The 18,585-nt window shown below is 33.2% G+C and overlaps 2 protein-coding genes and 1 long non-coding RNA gene across 5 annotated transcripts; 2 read left to right on the top strand and 1 right to left on the bottom strand.

The window, feature by feature from the left end:
- The first annotated feature begins 1,495 nt into the window (after positions 1–1,495).
- LOC8269829 (dynein regulatory complex subunit 7) lies at positions 1,496–6,711 on the top strand. Its single transcript, XM_015714887.3, has 9 exons — positions 1,496–2,960; positions 3,922–4,449; positions 4,553–4,618; positions 4,786–4,952; positions 5,066–5,219; positions 5,316–5,406; positions 5,487–5,890; positions 5,999–6,103; positions 6,188–6,711. Exons 1-9 carry the CDS (start codon positions 2,826–2,828, stop codon positions 6,497–6,499), a joined length of 1,962 nt encoding a protein of 653 aa, XP_015570373.1. The 5' UTR covers positions 1,496–2,825; the 3' UTR covers positions 6,500–6,711.
- Positions 6,712–10,367: 3,656 nt separating this feature from the next.
- LOC107260758 lies at positions 10,368–13,350 on the bottom strand. The gene is made up of 2 exons (XR_007217698.1): positions 13,209–13,350; positions 10,368–12,967 (listed from the first exon to the last, which is right to left on the bottom strand). It is a non-coding gene; the product is annotated as an uncharacterized LOC107260758 (long non-coding RNA).
- Positions 13,351–13,583: 233 nt separating this feature from the next.
- LOC8269826 (SWR1 complex subunit 2) lies at positions 13,584–17,965 on the top strand. 3 transcript variants are annotated; one of them, XM_015714889.3, is made up of 8 exons: positions 13,584–14,019; positions 14,718–14,888; positions 15,008–15,352; positions 15,800–16,448; positions 16,543–16,643; positions 16,746–16,835; positions 16,956–17,083; positions 17,364–17,965. In XM_015714889.3, exons 2-8 carry the CDS (start codon positions 14,745–14,747, stop codon positions 17,506–17,508), a joined length of 1,602 nt encoding a protein of 533 aa, XP_015570375.1. In that variant the 5' UTR covers positions 13,584–14,019; positions 14,718–14,744; the 3' UTR covers positions 17,509–17,965. The 3 variants fall into 3 exon arrangements, with proteins under 3 accessions (XP_015570375.1, XP_002512515.1, XP_015570374.1); XM_002512469.4 differs by having other exon boundaries at positions 15,761–16,448; XM_015714888.3 differs by lacking the exon at positions 13,584–14,019 and having other exon boundaries at positions 14,747–14,888; positions 14,965–15,352; positions 15,761–16,448.
- Positions 17,966–18,585: the final 620 nt, after the last annotated feature.

The following is an 18,585-nucleotide window of genomic DNA, read 5'->3' as shown; positions in this document are numbered from 1 at the left end:
TTGTAAGAGAAGTTTTTAGATCTCAGTCTCATGCATAAAGCCGAACCAAATCGCGTGTAAATTTAATCGAGCAATGAGAACGCGTGAGCGGAACCAAAACGTTGAGTTCGAATTGTAGTTTACTTCTCAAGACACTCACTCTTTCTCTTTTATGATGATGACGAGACTGTAGACTTAAAATCTTTGAAAATCCCTTTGAAAAAACAAGATCCCTTTGAAAATCTTTCAGTTTGGGAATCTTGTACAGTTTGATTGAGGCATTGTGCAAATGGGGTATCGGTGATTGTATCAGTCAATTGCCCGTACCCGTCACGCAGGCTGGGCCATTCACATTCCAAGAAACACACATCTTTGCTACTGTTACTATTATATTACTGCTAAATCTTTTACCAGTAACAACGGCTATACCTTCAATCCATCTCCGAGAGCTCAAACTCAAAACTTTTCTAATTTATAATTCTATTTAAAATACTCAAACGGGTCACCAGGCATATAATTTTTGCTACTATTATTATATTAATACTAACATAATTCATTTTCTTGAAAGAGACTTTTATAAGTAGAAAACGTCAAACTGTTAATTGAAAATGTTGATATTATAAATTCTGTGAAGGGAACAAATACAAATGCATGGGTCGTTTAAGTGAATTGTTGGGTACAAAAAAGTTTGAACATGTCATTCTCGAAGAGACAGATGTCTTTTCTTTCTTTTATTATTATTTGCCATTCTTGAAAACAAGAAAGAAAGAAAGAAAGAAAGAAAAGAAATGGAAAAGAAGGAAGGAACAGAAAAGAAAGAAAGGTGTTTTTGATTTCAAGTTACAAAGAAGGTCACGTGAATCAAGGGCAGCCTGATTTATACAATTATATTATAAAAATAAAAATAAAAAATCTGACCAACAAAACAAACTATTTCAAAAAATAAATAAAAAAATAATTAATAGAAAAGTCTCCCGTGTTTGTCGCGTGTATTCTACGTCTTTCCTCACTTCTGTCTTCGTTTCCTGTGTCCAATACTATGTTTTTTTCCACCCTCCTCTCTTCTCGCGATATCTCCCCTCATTTTCTCACTTTGCAAAGTTCAAATGCTTTTTCTTTTTCTTTTCTTTTTTTCTTTTGCAATGATATTTTTCACTTTGATGATCTTTAATTTTTCATTATAAGAAAGATTCAATGAAATGTTGGAGTAGCTGTTACATTGATATCAAATTTAGAATTTATTGGAAATACTAGTCAAATTATTCTTTTTTATTTAGTATTTAAATTATTCTATTTGATTATATATAAAAAAAAAAAACTCTTAATTTGTATATAATGTGAAAAATGGTGATGAAAATTTCAGAAATGACAATATTTCATCCAGGTGAAGCTTGGATTAATGCAGTATAGAGTTTTTCAAAAGTTACTTGTCTGTCACCTATGATTATGAACACAGTAGGCATAGCTAGTTTACTGTTTGCCAACTTTAGTTTGGTAATTTTGGGGAGAAAGAAAGGGAAATAAAAAAACAAAATCAAAGAAATGGAATAGGGACTCATGGCAGTAGAGATTTTACCTTTGCAAATGGCCTCCATGTGCATGACCCAACAGAGTTGTCATATCATTTTTAAAGCACAAGTTCCACAGCATATCACAAAGTAATAATAAGGCTATACATGATATAGGGGGAAGAAATCTTATATTATTAATAATAATTACAAGTTAATTAAATTGTAAATTTGCATGAACACAGACATATAAATATGCTTTTTTTTTTATCTTTCAAAAACTTAGAACCTTTTGAGGGAAACAACACTCCTTTCCATTTCCCAAAACTAGAAAAAGAATTTGCACAACCCACACAACACAAAGCCCCACACTTTACCCAAAGAGCCTAGAGAAGAGACATATTTCTAGATCCACATCAATAACCCACCTTGAAACTTGAGTGATGAAGAGAAAAAAAAAAAAAGAAAAAAGAGAGAAAAAAGGAAAAGGAAAAGAAAGATAAGGGAAATGAAAACTTCCCTTCATCAATCCCAATAATGGGATTCATGCTAGCAAAGAAAGGAAACTGAGATGAAGAAAACCCATGTGAGTTTTGGCAGAGAAAAAGAAAATTGCAAAGAAAACTCTTCTCTTCTCATTTCCTTCACTGTCTATTGCACAGTCAAAAATCCTCATACCTCTGAACAACTTCTCCCATCATTTCCCACAACCCAATGCCCCCACACTCCATCATTTTCATTTAGACAAGTGTGAAAAATAATCTAACAAATTCAAATTAAAAATAAAAAGAAATTAGAACATCCAAAATATATAAATTGCAAAGAATAATAATAATAATGATAACAAAAGCTATGGTCTTTTTCTCTATGTCTCTCTTAATAGTCACATTCCAATGACTTTACATCAATTGCGTTAGTATTAGTAGTCTCCAATATCCAGCCATATTAGTGTTTGTTTGCTATTGATGTTGCACTATTTAAACAGTGAAGTGTTTATTCTCATTCATGAATATGTTTTCTTTTCTTTGTTCTTACTTTTAAGTGGATTTTAAAACAAAAAAAAAAATTGTTTAATTCTTTTCACTACAACATCCTGTTGATGTTGGTTGCCACAGTGATTGAGACTTGAAAGCGCCCATCTTTTCATGTCCATTGACACTGATAGTTGATATATCTCTTGGCTTGTTCATGTCCTCTTTTGACCCTTCTCTCTCAGCTCTATTTTTTTTTCTTCTCCACCGCCCTTTTCTTTCTTTATCATTGTCAAGCACTGTGTTGAACAAGAATAGCTTTCAGCTCTGAGAAAAGAAAATAAAAAAGAAAGAAAGTGATAATAAGATGGGGTCTTTAGGAGTTCATGAAACTTCAAACAAGAAGGCAATGTGGTTCTATCCTAAGGTTCTTGGATTTCATCCTTCTGAAAGATGGGGACACTCTGCTTGTTATTCTCATGGACTTGTTTATGTTTTTGGGGTATGTTTATTTTTCTTTATATTGTTGCCTTTCTTTTCTGTTAATTTAAATATTGTGTAATATTTAAATATAGTTCATCGAGCTGTAGTAACTTCTTTTTTTTTCAAAAGTTCTTAATAGTTGGGTTGCCTTTTGAATATATTATTGGTAGAATCATGGCTATGATGAACAAGAATTCTTCTCTAAATAGGTGTTTTGCTATGTCTTGTGTTGCAGTTGTTTGATGTTATGCCTTTCTTTATCTTTTGTTTTCTATGTTATGATTATTATTATTGTTCTTTTGGTATTTTTATTCTACCGTGTAGAGTATATTTGGCAAAAGGAAACATATACTTCTTCATTGGTTTTAGATGTTTCCTATCTTTTGCTGTGTGTTCTTTTGGTGTTGGATTGTTGTCTCTGAAGTTTAACATTTTTTTCTGTACTTTTGCTTTCTTGATATAGCAATGTTTTCATGTGTTAAATTCTCCCTTCCTCCTTCTTCTACCCACTCCCTTTTCTCTCTAAAAAAATAATAATCTTTTCTTTTCCTTTTTCCATTTCTTCCCCAATCTCAAATCTTTATTTATTTATTTTTGTTTCACATGTCTCCTTGCCATTTCTTACTGTTATATTTTAGTATTGACTGTTCATGTCTCCTTTTCTTGGTGAAGAAAGTAAAGAAATAATTCTCCTGCTAATGCTTATGCACAATTTTCTTGTCCTTGATGCATTCAAGCGACAAGATAATGATGATGGTGAATTTTGGTTGTATTTTTCCGTCGCTTCTAGTGTTGGCTATGGTTGTCGTTGTCTTGCCAAATTTCGGTATATCTTTGCTTTTCTAATTTTGAAAGAGCAAAAAGTAGAGGTTTAGTAGAGGAGGTAAAATGGCACTAGAGGTTTGAAAGAAAATGTTTAAGTGCTTTTAATTTCCACTCTAACTACATTGTGATAAGTTCTCTCTGTTTTCTCTTTTCAGGGGTGTTGTGGGGGTTTGCATTTCAGTGATGTTTTAATGCTAAATCTTGATACTATGTCGTGGAATACTTTGGCAACTATTGGTCAAGGGCCTGGTCCTAGAGACAGCCACAGTGCTGTTCTCGTCGGGCGCCAAATGTTCGTGTTCGGTGGCACAAATGGCTCTAAGAAAGTAAATGATCTTCATATATTAGATCTTGTGACCAAAGAGTGGATACAACCTGAATGTAAAGGGACTCCCCCTTGCCCTCGCGAAAGTCACACTGCTACTCTTATTGGCGATGATAGAATATTGATATTTGGGGGTAGTGGAGAAGGTGAAGCAAATTACTTAAATGATTTGCATGTTTTAGACCTCAAGACTATGAGATGGAGTTCTCCAGAAGTGAAGGGCGATATTCCTGTTCCTAGAGACAGTCACGGTGCTGTGGCAATAGGTAATGACCTTTTTGTGTACGGTGGTGATCGTGGTGACAGGTATCATGGCAATGTTGATGTGCTTGATACTGATACAATGACTTGGTCTAAGGTATTAACCTTGACTTGCTATGATTTCATGACTATGGTGTCAAAATCTTAATTGATCTTTTTGTTTAAATGCATTGTTGGTTTTGGTGTGTTTTTCGTGACAGCTAGTTGTTCAAGGCTCTTCACCGGGTGTTAGAGCAGGTCATGCTGCTGTGAACATTGGAAACAAGGCAAGTCATGTAACTAAAATAGTGTTGAGTAGCTTCTATCTTTAGTGTCAGGGTTGACATATTGGACAACTGGAACCAACTATGCCACTTATGCCTAAATGATGTTTGAATAATCCCTTGTCAATTGGTTTGCAGAGAAGAGTCAATGTGTTATTCATGGTCTGCAGGTTTATGTCATTGGTGGGGTTGGAGATAAACATTATTACAATGATGTTTGGGTTCTTGATGTGGTGGCTTGTTCATGGACTCAACTTGATATATGCGGCCAGCAACCTCAAGGGAGATTTTCTCATACTGCTGTTGTAACAGATTCAGATATCGCCATCTATGGAGGGTAACTTCTAATGGCATCTTAGCTTCACATCCCTGCCTCTAATTGTCATTACTTCTTATTCTGATAAAAGTTAAAGTTCTGCATGTTCTCAGTTTGTTTGAACATATATGCAGGTGTGGAGAGGATGAACATCCTCTGAATGAGTTATTGATCTTGCAGCTCGGAGCAGAGCATCCTGATGCTCCTTACAGAATTCCCATATGCAAGATTTTTGGAAAACATTGGAATCAAGAAAAGAGGAGATCCCCTCAAGCAGAAAATGACTCGGTAATTGAACTGCCATCGAAGTACAGAACACAATCCTTGTTTATATATTTGCTTTTTCAAGATAGCAGTAGCTTATTGAATTTTGCTGTGAACCAGAGAATTACATTATTGGGAAATGATGGAATAGTTAGAAAGGGGGCTCATGAACAAGAATCAGAGTCGAAACAAGCTTTCCGTTTCAGTTCAGGTTGGTTGTATGATAATGGCAATCTTTCATTAGCATAATATGAACATTTCCAAATCGACTTCCTTTAATTTTGATTTCAGATAGTCCATATCCGAAGAGGAAAAGGACCACAAATTCAAAGTCGTGGGAGGTTGAATCAGAACAGGAGGAGCATTCTCTTTCACTCTCTCAACATTCATCTCCATCACAATCTGATCAAGAGCAGACCCCAGTTAGAAAAGCTACAGATTCCATCACAGCTTCTCAAGGATTTAATTTGTTTAAGCAGTTGAATAGAAGTCCTAGAAATTGCCAAACTATTGATGTTGCAAGCTACCAGAAAGAACCTGGAAATACAATCCAAAAAAGTCCATATAATCTCCAAATTTTAAGAGAGCATACAAAACCAGAACAATGTGTTCATATTGCTCATACAGGTAGACAAGGAATGCATTTCCCAGCAATGGACGAAAAACCCAAGGACGCAGGATATGCTCAGAACCTGGTAAATTCTTGCTACAGATGATGATCAATCGCTATGCTTTTCTTGTCTTCTTTCCTTAGTCTGTTTCTGCTTCTTCATTTTCTTACCCTACGTTCTTTCAATTCTCAGATTGGTGCTGAGGTACGTGGTAGAGTTGACGGAGCATTCGACTCGGGCCTTCTAATGACTGCAACAGTAAATGGGAAGATCTTTAGAGGAGTATTGTTTGCCCCTGTAAGCGTCCATTTTTTGACACAGTTCCATTTCTCATGTTGAAGTATGTTCAGGAACCTTAAACCTACTCTTTTGTCTTGCCAGGTATCTGAAGTTGTATCAAGAGGGGCCATCCTAGCTCAAAATCCTTCAACTCCAGCAAACCATATTGTCAATGCTCACTCATTTCCCAATTCAAATCACATGGAATCCCTGAAGATTTGTCGACAACCAAGCACATTTCCCATGCCAGAATCCGGCCAGAGTTTTCGACAAACTCAAATGAACACGACAAGATCATATCCTTTAGTAAGAGCTACCCCATCATTAGCCAAAGAACCAAGGCTCAGAAATGATCTTCAAGGAGTTGTTCTAACATTAGGAGGACCTGGAAGTGGCCATGTTGGACAAATTTAAAGTAATGGGTAATTTTCTTTCCTTTTTGTAAATCCCAAGTAAATTTTATTATAGATTCTTTTCCTCCTTGTTTTTCAAGATGGTTGTAAGAGTTGAGGCTTCAGGACTAGGACAAGTTATCTGATCTGAAGTCTGTCTTTTTTGGTCGATGTAATATTATGGGCTTCAGCGTCACACTTCAATGTTAATCCGAGTGTCATCTTCTTGAGTGATTGAGATCTCCATAAAAGCTTGTCTGAGCTCAACTCGTATAAATAAATTAAGTCTAAACTGCGAGTCAGCTCGGTTACTGCGAGTCAGCTCGTTAATATGTTTGTAAGCTAACAATTTGATATTTAACTTGGTAGTAGTTCTTTGTAACAATACATTACTACAATAAATTATAAATAGCAGTCACATGGTTATCTATAATAAATTTACATATTTTCATATGTAAATAATATAAGTATTTTTTTAAAAAATAAACTAGTTTTAGGCACTTGCGAGGCGGTCTTAGCAAAGTAAGAATAAACTCTTAGCTAGAAAGAATTTAGAGATTCATATTCAATTAAATTTGTAAATTTGAAATTTATATATTTTAAATGGAATAAAAATTAATCTAAAATTTATGTATTTTAAATTTATGTAAAATTAATTATAATAAATTAAATTTTAATTAATAAATTTTATATTAATTTATCAATATATTTCATAATATTAATTTTTTTAATTTTATTATTTATTTATCGAACACCTATGAAGTTTTACTATATGGTTTTGTCGACAAATAGATTGTACTTCATATTTTATGAGTAAATAAATTTTTATATTTGATTTGATAAAATAATAACAACAGAACTTATAGAATATATATTATAAATAAAAAGGTTTTAAAGAGCAGAGATAAAGAAAAATAAAATGAAATTAAGGTAATAGTGAAGTGGGATCGATTGCCATTTGGGTGGGACCCCTTTGGTGGGAGAGTAGGAGAGAGAAAGGAGGCACCCGCGCTTCTCGCGCGATACTGTCTTATTACTTTTATTTTATTTTCTTTTTTTCTCGAAAGGAAGAAGAAAAAGGAGGAGTGGAAATAAAGGTGAAAGGAGTCGAGATCAATGGTCTGATCAATCAGACACGTCAGCAACTTTTGATTGGTGATTTGCTGATTAGTAGATTTTCAATTTTGTCACCCTCCCCTCCAAACCCCATCTTTTCCGATTTGACCTCTCTCCTGACGCTGTTTGCGTCATCCACGTACCTCTCCCTGTCACCCCAACCGTTTCCCTATCTTCCTTTCTTTCTTTCTATTCGTTGCTTCATATTCCACGTTTCACAATTCTATTGGTTACAATCTTTTTTATCACTAATTGCTCACGTTTATGTGCCGATGCCCCCCCTGGATCCGGAGCCCCTAAGGCTTAAACCAACAGAAATAATAATAATAATAATAATAAATTTGGGCCTCTATTGATTTCTCTTTTGGGCCAGACTACCAAGTTCAAATAAAAAAATTAAAAATAATTTTTTATAAATAAATAAAAATCAACCAAACATCAATCGCACCAATTATAAAATCAATCATACATCAATTAAATATTAACTAAAATTATAAAATTATTTAAAGTAATTATATAATTTTTTAAATTTTCTCGACTTCCTATATTAATAGAATTTGATTTCAAAATAAATAAATAATAAATTCAAAGTGGAATAATCTAACAATGATATTATTTTATCTGGGTAATTTTTCATATATAACTAAAGGTAAAAAATAAAAATCATCATGTGATTTGACCCTTTTTTATTTGAGAGATAGAGGTATTTTTCATGTTAAATGAATATCACGTTTTTTATTTGCTTAGCTTTTTCTAAATACACATTTATATTTTTATTATTTTTAGATAGTTTTGCATGTATTTAATTTGAACTATCACTAAATTATGATTTTATAAGCAATTTAGCATTTAACAATGCGTTATTGAATTTATAAATATAATAAAATCTTATTTTAAAAAATATTTTTTAAATTTAATTAAAATTGAAAATTTTTATATTTTAACAATTTGATATGATCACAAAATATCTAGTCAAGTGCTAAATTACTTAAAAATTATTTATTTTACTAAAACATTTATATTTCTATCAATATTTATAATTTAAAAAATGAGAAAAATATTGAATGTACCTAAAAAATGCTAAAAAATAAAAGACATGATACTCTTTTAGTATTAAAAAAATATTAAACCACATAGTAATTTTTTAAACTTTATCTTATAAATATATTAAACAATTAATATATAGTTTAGTAACAATAATGAAAATAGAATATATAAAATGTGTTATTAAACTTTTTTTTTAGTATGGTGAGTATTAAATTATAATAATAGTTTATGTAATTAATTTATTTGAATTTATTTGATTAGATTAAAGCAGTAATTATATTAAATTAATACTTAAAATATAAATGAACAATAATGGTATAAACTTTATTGTATGTTAAAGGCTTAATGTCTTTATAGTCATAAACCAAGTTAACTGGTTGATATGACTCTTTAATTTAGTGTGTTTGAGATTTCATGTAATTAAGAAAAATTCAAATAATTTATTAAATTTATTAGTTTAATTGATAAAGTGGTTAGTTTTAGTTGAATTTATTAATTTTTCAGCTTTCTATTAAGATAGATATAGTTCCTTAATTTATTAGTTTTTTTTTCTTTGAATTATTATTCAGTCTCAGTAGCTTAATACGGTGATATATCTATGTTTTAAATTAATTTCATATTCTAAAGGAGAATGAAAAAAGTAGTAAATCAAATATGCAATTGATATGAAGGGTAAAATTTTAATTTTATTAAAATTAATTTATAGATGCTAAGATCCAATCTATAATGACTAATCTTAGTTTTTTTGGTATGAATTGTATCAAAATTGAATCATAATAATATGCTCTACTTTATACTCATCCACTTCACTCCTTAATATCTTATCTAATAACACTCATTAAAAAAATTTCAAACTAAGTTAATACATTAATCAATATCTATATTTTTATTTATAAAGAAAAGAGAGTAAATAATCTTTAAATTAAATTAAATAAAAATACTTTAAAATTTATTTTAATTTTTTTATAAAAAAATATTAATTAACATGATTGTAGAAAAATAAAAAAGAATTATAATATTGATAAAAATAGATGTGAAGGTGGGAATGGGGAAAGAAAGAATTGCCCCTACAAAGGTTGAAAGTATAAAGAAAGGAAGGTCTACTAGACAATAAAAAATTAAAAAGACATGTATCAACTTTTGTTAAGTGGAATAAAAAGTAGTAAAAATATAAAAGAAAAATATAAAAGAGTGAAAGATGAGGTATTTTTTTTTTATGATTATTTATAAAGAAAACTATTTTTATAATTAATCCTATAAACAACTACTTACATAAGCTTGAAATCTTTTTTAATCATATGTATGTATAGGCTGATTTTAAAAAACACTTATTTTAATTAAGTTAATAACCTTTTATTATTTTATTTATTATAATGCTAAATATATTACAACTAGGCACAAAAACTCCTCTTTTGGCAGAGTAATTTTTATATTATTATTTTATTTGTGTATAAAATTAAAAGTTATATTAAAAAATGGTATAATTAGATGGATATGAAAACTTGTATAAAGATACTAATTTCTATACACATTCAATTGCTATCCAATCAGACCTTCTGTCATTCACTTTGTTAGGTTAAATTCTAACATTACACGTGAATCCATGAGTGAACATTTGAATACAACAACCACATTATAAATTCTCAATTATTTATAAATCTCCACTTTGGTTGGATTATTATTTTTTATTTCAGAATCTGATTAATTAGACCGAAATCGGGTTTCAATTGGCAACTCGTATAAATTGCTTGAGCATCAATTAGCTAAATACAATCTCAGTAATACTACAAAGCTAGAGTTCGACACTATCACAACTAGATAGATTATCGTCCATTGTGTCGGATCCAAGCACAAACATTATTGGGTTATCTTTTTTCATTTCTGAAACACCAGAGTCTGGAGGGAAAGAAATCTACAGTAGCTTCAGCAATTTGGTGTGGAACTCGACTTAAAGTTGGACTAGTCTTGTCTGACCATTGGTTTGTTTTTAAAAATCAGAAATCTGACTAAGTGTACGCAAAAACACAAGGAAACAGCCAAAAAGAGAGACCTCCCAAGTCCACCAAGAAACTGCTTAGAAAGATTCTTGCATTGCATATTAATCAGATACCATCCACAGACCATTAATTTTGTTTTCCTCCAAAATGCTTCAATCTTGCCATCTCTTGTTCTCACCCAAGCTCTGCTGATCATATTCACGCTTCTTTCCGATTCTCAGAAACTACCCAATATGCACTGTTCTGCATAAGAGCACTGTGGCAATGGCCTTCCCATCAAATATCCATTTTGGATCATCCCTAATAATACCAACAATCAAATCTGCGGTTACCTTGATTTTGGCCTCTCGTGCAGGAATAGCAGGCCTGTCCTAACAAACTCTGAAGGCTCCCTTTATGTCAAGGACGTTCATTACTCCAACCGTTCCCTAATTCTTGTTGATGTTAACATTGATAACAATAGTAGTTGCCCAAGACCACGCACAAATGTGACAATGTATACTATGGGATTTAGAGATTCAATACAAAATATACACCTCAGTTGCTTCTTCAACTGTACCATTTCTCTAGATCCCATAAAACCCATTGACTGTCTGACCACTGCAAAGAGAAGTTCTTATGCTCTTACTTATGAAGAATCTGAAGAGTTACAGGACCTAGCTAATAAAAATTGTGAAGAGATGGTAAACAGTTTCTGCACTGGAGTCACCAGCTGAAAACAAGAGCATGAGAGGTTGGGAGAAGGGATTTGAGCTCACTTGGTTTAGAGATTATGACTGTCAAGGAGATGAAACTTTCTTTACCACACTTTATTTCAAGAGCACTTCATTCTCCAGTTCCACAATACCAATAACATGTCAAGGAGAAAGAAATAACAGTATAAAGTCGAATTTGCCAGTTTCAGAAAATTTCTCACCTGATACTACAAGTGTGAGAAAAACTAACAATTCCGTTGCTCAAAATGGCATTAGAGAAACAGAATGGGAATGGTTCGACAAAGACCTTGCAGGAGGGTTTCAAGGTAAGCTGGAGTCTTGATTCAAACTGTAGGAAATGTGAAGGATCTGGTGGAGCTTGTGGCTATTATGTTAATTCAGCTTGGAATTTTAAATGCTTTTATCCTACTGGGAAAAACCATCCCAAGATTGTAATAGCTTAACAGGTTTGTATGACCTCTCTGTTACCTTGGTACTTACTGCATATGCAAACAGAGGGAACTATACAAAATATGCCATTAGACATTAGTCTTCTCATCTTCCTTTTCAATAAAAAAGAAACCAAAACAGAAGTCAATGCACTAGCTATGACACAGATTGATTTTTGCTCGTCCTTTATTCAATATAAGTGCTAAACACATCTATGTTTGTCAATCTACAGATATGTCCACAAAGACCAAAATCCTGATAGGTAAAAATCAAATCCCAGAGAATAAAATATATACACAATGTTCTGATCTAATTTTTTTCTACTCTCTCTTTCTATGCTGTCAGGTGTTTCAATAAGTATAGGAGCATTAGTTCTTGTAGCACTTATGTTCCTTAATAGAGGTAGATTATTCTTGTCCAATCCGTCCTTACTGGATAAAGAAACATAGAAATGCTAGAGAAGTGGAAATTTTTCTTGAGGACTATGGATCTTTCACTCTCAAAAGACAAGAAGTATTCAGAGATTAAGACAATGACCAATTTCTTCAAGGAAAAACTGGGACAAGGAGGATTTGGAGCAGTGTTCAAAGGGAAAGTTGTTGATGGCCGTTTAGTTGCAGTTAAGGTGTCAAGTGAATCCAAAGGTAATGGTGAAGAAATCATCAATGTGGTTGCCAGCATTGGACGCACTCACCATGCAAATATCGTGAGGCTTCTACGATTCTGTTCTGAGGGTGCCAAAAGAGCTCGTGTATGAATTTATGCTAAACGGATCCCTTGAAAGGTTCATTTACTCCAGAAAGAATCGAAGAAAGCAAGTTCTTAGTTGGGAGACGCTCTATCAGATTGCCATTGGAATTGCCCGAGGGCTTGATTACTTGCATCGTGGTTGTATCACAAGAATACTGCATTTTGATATTAAGCCTCATAACATTCTTCTGGATGAAGAGTTCTGCCCTAAGATATCTGACTTTGGTTTGGCTAAACTGTGCAGAGTACGATATCAATGCCAAGCACAAGGGGGACGAATGTAATAAATAAATGAAAGTAGTCGAAACAAACCAAATGGAACTTCTGCTAAAACTGAAGTTCGAATTCTGCAAGGTGGCTCAGATTTTCAAGATTTTATCCACAAGGGGATTATTTGTCATTGAAAATGTGAAAACAGACAGTGCCATCTGAAATCTGAAAAACACAATGATACACAATGGTATTAGCTTTGATATCGACTATAAGAAGCCGTCACTGCAATCATACCCAAACATTTTAAATACATATTTTATAGCTCATAATCAAATATCATTTGCACAATATTCGTTCACATGGCATGCACAAATAATATAAACAACTATTGCCTCAGGTGCTTGAAATGCAATTTGCAATTAAAAAAAAAAAAAAAAAATAGGAGAATTCAAAAACCCAATACCTGATCGCTTCCAATTTTTCTGCTGGCAAAAATTTGATCTGGCTATCCTCTCCAAAAAGATCAAGCCTTCTTATATATTTCGCTGATTAGACAAAGACCCATCTGCCATATGGGTTGCACTGATTCAGAGAAGATCATGAATCCAGACGAACTGGCGTTTTCTCATTGTAGCAAAGTTGATTATTTGTCTTGGTATTAAAAAAATGATTATTTGTTTACCAATATAGTAAAGAAAGTTTCTATTTTTTCACAGGAAAACGACAAACAGTCTCGAGTTAAAGGATCAACTATTGGAAATTTTTGCACTTCCATATAAGTTAGCGAACAGAGCAAGACCAAAGTAAATGGATTTTGAAGGGGCAGTAAACCCAAAAATAAAAGAAGCTGCTTCATTACCCGTCCAACAGCAAGATGGTAGCCGAGAGGAGAAGATAGGGTGCAAAGGTGGGTGACCCAAGAAAAAAGAACAAAAAAAGGACTGGCGGGTTTTGATGTAGAAACAAAGAAAAAAAAGAAAAGATGATGTTTTTGGAATTAGATCACTTTGCAACAGGTCTTTTGCATCTACGCCACTCTTCTCCTCTTATACCCTTATTAGCACCTCCCATCATCATCATAATCGATTTATTCCAGACCCACCACCACCTCCTTATTTCTTTGGCATCGAATCACGCTCCTCCACCTGGCTAATTAATTTTACTCACCCGTATCACTTTGTCCATACCTTTTTACGGCACCATTTCAGTCTTGATTATTGGTTTTAGAGGCTGATTTAGGGTTTTGAGACTTTCTGGTTGCAACCCCAGAAGAGGTAAGAGTTCTTTGTCGTCTTTTTTTTTTTTTCTTCTGGTTTCTATGACTTTTGGTAATCTTGCGATGATTTTTTAACGACTTTTCGCTTCAAAGTTTCTGCCTTTTGATTTAGGATAGTTGATTGTATACTACTATTTGGAGTTTCTTCGGTTGATTTATGCATTTTTGTTTCTAGTTTCCTGTTTATGTTTTTGGGTTGATGATCTGTGGGATGTTGAATTATTCTTGATTGACAATGTTAATATCTGATAATTTAGTCTTCTTAAGCTAATCTTGTGCACCAATTTGGCAATCCTATTGATTTTGAAGTTCTTATATTATTTTCCTTATAGGTGTTTTTACACTTCCAGTAGTTTTTTGTACTTCAATTTGACTGTAGTGATACCTTTTCTTTTCTATTACATAATTGTTCAGAAAGTTCAAACGTGCCAAGTTTTATTTTGGTGATAGAATTCAGAACTTGCAAGAGCTTGGAGCATAGAAATTCTGTTCTGTGATTATTTTACTGGTGCTGATTTCAATTTTTGATTATTTTTGTGTCTAATTTTATGTCTTCCCTTGTAGAGGGGCATGAATTATGCAATGTTGTTTTATGAGTAATCCAATGTTGTGAAACTGAGGATCACTATTTTCCTTTTTTATACTTTTTCTCTCTTTGACTTTCTAAGCTTTCTTTCCAAATAAAACCTGCACTAGGGATCTGCTTTAAGTCCATTTAGCACTATGGAGGGTTTTGGATTTAGTGATGCAAGCAGTGCCGTGAGGAAGAGGAGGAGTAACACATCACGTCGGCCTCGGAATGACTCACAGCTGCCTTCTGATTACCATGAAATTTCATCCTTATCATCTACACCTCCTTCAGACAGTGTAAGCAAACCGAAATTCAGTTACAAAAATGTTTATTTTGCATTTTATCAAAAGAAAGAATTTAAATGTGATGCAGTTCAAAAGCTTCTACTGACAATATGGACTCTGAATCTGGCCAGAATATAATGAAGCCTGAAGATGGAGGATTCGTAGAATCTGATGAAGCTTCCAACAATGGTTCTTTTCGAGGCAGTAACGAGCAGAGGAATAGTGGAGTTGATTCTAGAAGATGCAGTGAAGGTGTCCTTGCCCCAGCTAATTGGAAAAATACAAGCAGCTTGGGACAGTTTAGAGTTATTTCAGATGGATTAGGAACTGAGAATAAAGTGAAAAAGGTCAAGCTTAAGGTTAATGGCATTACACGTACTATTAATGCCAAGTCCACATCTGATGGTGCATCTGCTGTCGGCTCTTCTTCTACAAGGTCTTCTCGGTTCCCAGATTCTCAACAGAAATCAAATGAGGTACTTCCCCATAAAAATCTTCTGTATCTAGTTCTTGTGCTTGGCATTCTGTTTTGACAGTTCTATCCATATTATAGACTGTATACACAAAATGAAGAGGAATAAACAGCATGCGCTAGCCACTCTTTTCATGCCAATTTTCAAATCTTGTTACAGGCTAAGTCTATCGATCTTGATATGGTTATTTGCAACTGCAATGTTTGCTTCTTGCTACTTGTACTTTCAATTTCTGAACTAGATAAAACAAAATCAAAGAGTTTCTTAAGAAAATACATCTGTAGGGATCTATTCTTCATTTTTCTCTTTTGCTCTTTGGTCTACCTAACTGTTCTACTGCTGTTGGCTTCTATTCTGCGTCATTGTTAGCTTATTAGGCAATGCTAGTAGCTCATTGCATTCTTGTCGCAGGACAATTTGGATGATAATCCTTCATTTTCTTCTGATAAGGGAAGTGGTTTGCGAGGAGTCCCATGGAAGGATTTCTCTAGAAGTGGTTTAAATGTTAGGACAGCAGACAGTTTGAGAGATAGGATGCCGGATGAAAATCTCCCTTCAAAACAAACAGACAAGTATGAGCCAGTTCGTAAGAGCAAACGGGTCCCAAAGAAACGCTTGTTAGATGGAGTCCTTGATGATGAAGATGAGGATGATGATGAGATTCAATACCTAGAGAAAGTCAAAACATCAAAGATTACTGCTGATTATGGTGCAGAATATGAGGACGAAGAGGATGGAAAAAGTAGGAAGCAGAGGAAAATATCTAAGGTACTGAAAAGAGATATTGATGGTCTATATGATGCATATGGCGGAGATCATGGCTCATCAAAATTTGGCAAGGACGGTAAGAAGTCTAAATCAGGGAGAGTATTTGAAGATACTGACTATGTGGAAGAAGAAGAACTAGGGTCAGATGGCGAGCCTACAGCTAAGAGGAAGAAACCGAGAAAAGAATCAGTTTATTTAATGGGAGAATCTAAAAAGGAAATGACAGTTACCACACGTCAACGTGCACTTCAAACCGGCAAAGATGTTCCTTCCAGTCTTGGTGCCAGTTTAATTGAGTTCCCAAATGGTTTGCCTCCAGCTCCTCCTAAAAGTAAGCACTTGTTGTTACTCGTGTCATATGATACTTGTCTTGAACATTTGTTGAAATCGATCAAACATGAAATTCTCAACTATTTTGGCAACAGAGAAAAAAGAGGAACTCACTGAAATGGAGCAACAACTGAAGAGAGCCGAGGCTCTTCAGAGACGTAGAATGCAAGTGGAGAAGGCAAATAGAGAATCAGAGGTTTGCCTATTTTTCTTTTGTGCATGCATGTCTGTATATTCTGTTACATTTTATGGATTGTATACTTGTGGGAGATACTTATGTTTTAACTCAAAATCTTAGGCTGAGGCAATCAGAAAAATACTGGGCCAAGATTCCAGCAGGAAGAAGCGAGAAGATAAAATGAAGAAACGGCAAGAAGAATTAGCACAGGTAATGTATTATGTGGCATTATGAGCATTTTCCTTTGTCACTAGTTTCCCTGTTCTTGTTGGTCTTCTTGATATTGAATGATATTATGCATTAATTATGATACATTTGAATCATTTGCAGGAGAAGGCTGCAAATGCTATGATACTTACAGCAGACCATGTTAGATGGGTCATGGGCCCTTCAGGAACAGTTGTAACATTTCCCAATGAAATGGGCTTGCCTAGTATATTTGACCCAAAGCCTTGCAGGTATAAATTTTTGCTCTCTAATTTTATCTTTGAACTAATCTCTAAAGAAACAGAATTTTGCTTTTTATACCATTGCAATTTAGTCGTTGGCTTGACTGAGAACACATTTGTTATTCATTAGTAAAGTTTCTGAAATTAGGCTTCTCGTCTATATATTGCACTATACCCCTTTTTACGCACACCTGTTAATACTTGCTTCCATTGATGTTTTCTGGTAGTACTGCTTTCTTTTGCTAGTCTTCCTGTCTGATGATTTTTGTTTACCATGTGGAATTGTCAGCTACCCTCCGCCACGCGAGAAGTGCGCAGGTCCATCCTGTAGTAACCCATACAAGTACCGGGATTCAAAGTCGAAGCTCCCACTGTGTAGTCTCCAATGCTACAAAGCAATACAAGAAAAGATGCGGACAGTTCCTGCATGTTGAGACAGAGTTCAGTTGCTTCTGCAACCTGAATATACGATGGCAATCTTATGTTACCACTACATTGTCTATGTATTCCACGATAACAGTATATGCCTAGATAGTTCATACAATGATGCACTATGCAAAATCTCAAGTTCTAGACTGTGGCATCTGAAATATGGAAAAGTGTTGCTCTATTAATTTTGGAAGATAGTGTTAGGAATTCGACTGGACTTCAACTATTTGTATCTTTTTTTTTTTTTTTTTTGTTTTCTTCGTAATCATTTCTATCTAATTGGGGGAAGCAAAAGGTATCTTGTCCTTAATTACATGTGAACTTAGCACTTAATCTTATGTAAATGAATGATAAATCTCTTCCAATAACGTTAACATTTAGGAAAGCATTGGGCTATATCTGTATTTTGTTTCTGGGATAATTATAAATATTTGTTTTGAGGATTGTACTATTATACACTTCCATCCCTGTATTCTTTTAAGATGGTGAAAATTTTGTTCTCTCATCTAAATATCATTGATATGTCATTCATATAAGATTGAAAAAAAGAAGACTATTTAAACATTAACATAAGTGCATATAATTTTAAAATGTAATCCTTAACTTTTTATTTTATTTAGTAAATTGGTTTTTAAATTCTATAATGTAGAACACTTTAGTTCTTGATAGAAATGACACACTAGCATATTAATTAATTTTGCATTTTTGACCTAATAGTTAATAGCAAATTATTTTGTATATATATATATATATGAATATGAATTTTGGAAATATAAAAATAAAAACATATAATAAAATAAATCTCAGAATATATAATTTAATCATCTCTATATTTACTCATAAAATCTTGTGTGTTTGATAGTGTTGTCAACGTAGTACTCATATTATTTGGAGTTTATACCCATTGTTTAACCTAAAGTTGATTATCAGTGACTTTTATCAATACTTTTTAAGTTTTAAATTCACCCCAACTGTTTTCCCATTAAAGATTTTTACAGGTATTATGAGACTTATAATTGAGCAACTAGTTCATTATTTTTTTAAAAGAATCTTTGATTTTATAGATATCATTAATGCAAATA

This window comes from Ricinus communis, chromosome 10, assembly GCF_019578655.1.
Source record: "Ricinus communis isolate WT05 ecotype wild-type chromosome 10, ASM1957865v1, whole genome shotgun sequence".
Classification (NCBI taxonomy): domain Eukaryota; kingdom Viridiplantae; phylum Streptophyta; class Magnoliopsida; order Malpighiales; family Euphorbiaceae; genus Ricinus; species Ricinus communis.
This window is presented reverse-complemented; position numbering and strand designations above follow the sequence as displayed.

What these genes read in the sequence shown, in the direction of transcription:
- LOC8269829 (XM_015714887.3), top strand. Translation starts at nt 2,826, where the DNA reads ATGGGGTCTTTAGGAGTTCATGAAACTTCAAACAAGAAGGCAATGTGG. An exon ending in ATACAATGACTTGGTCTAAG is followed by an intron (nt 4,450 to 4,552) that starts GTATTAACCTTG and finishes TTTTCGTGACAG; the next exon opens with CTAGTTGTTCAAGGCTCTTC. An exon ending in CTCAAGCAGAAAATGACTCG is followed by an intron (nt 5,220 to 5,315) that starts GTAATTGAACTG and finishes GCTGTGAACCAG; the next exon opens with AGAATTACATTATTGGGAAA.
- LOC8269826 (XM_002512469.4), top strand. Translation starts at nt 14,745, where the DNA reads ATGGAGGGTTTTGGATTTAGTGATGCAAGCAGTGCCGTGAGGAAGAGG. An exon ending in GCCTCCAGCTCCTCCTAAAA is followed by an intron (nt 16,449 to 16,542) that starts GTAAGCACTTGT and finishes TTTTGGCAACAG; the next exon opens with AGAAAAAAGAGGAACTCACT. An exon ending in GGCAAGAAGAATTAGCACAG is followed by an intron (nt 16,836 to 16,955) that starts GTAATGTATTAT and finishes AATCATTTGCAG; the next exon opens with GAGAAGGCTGCAAATGCTAT.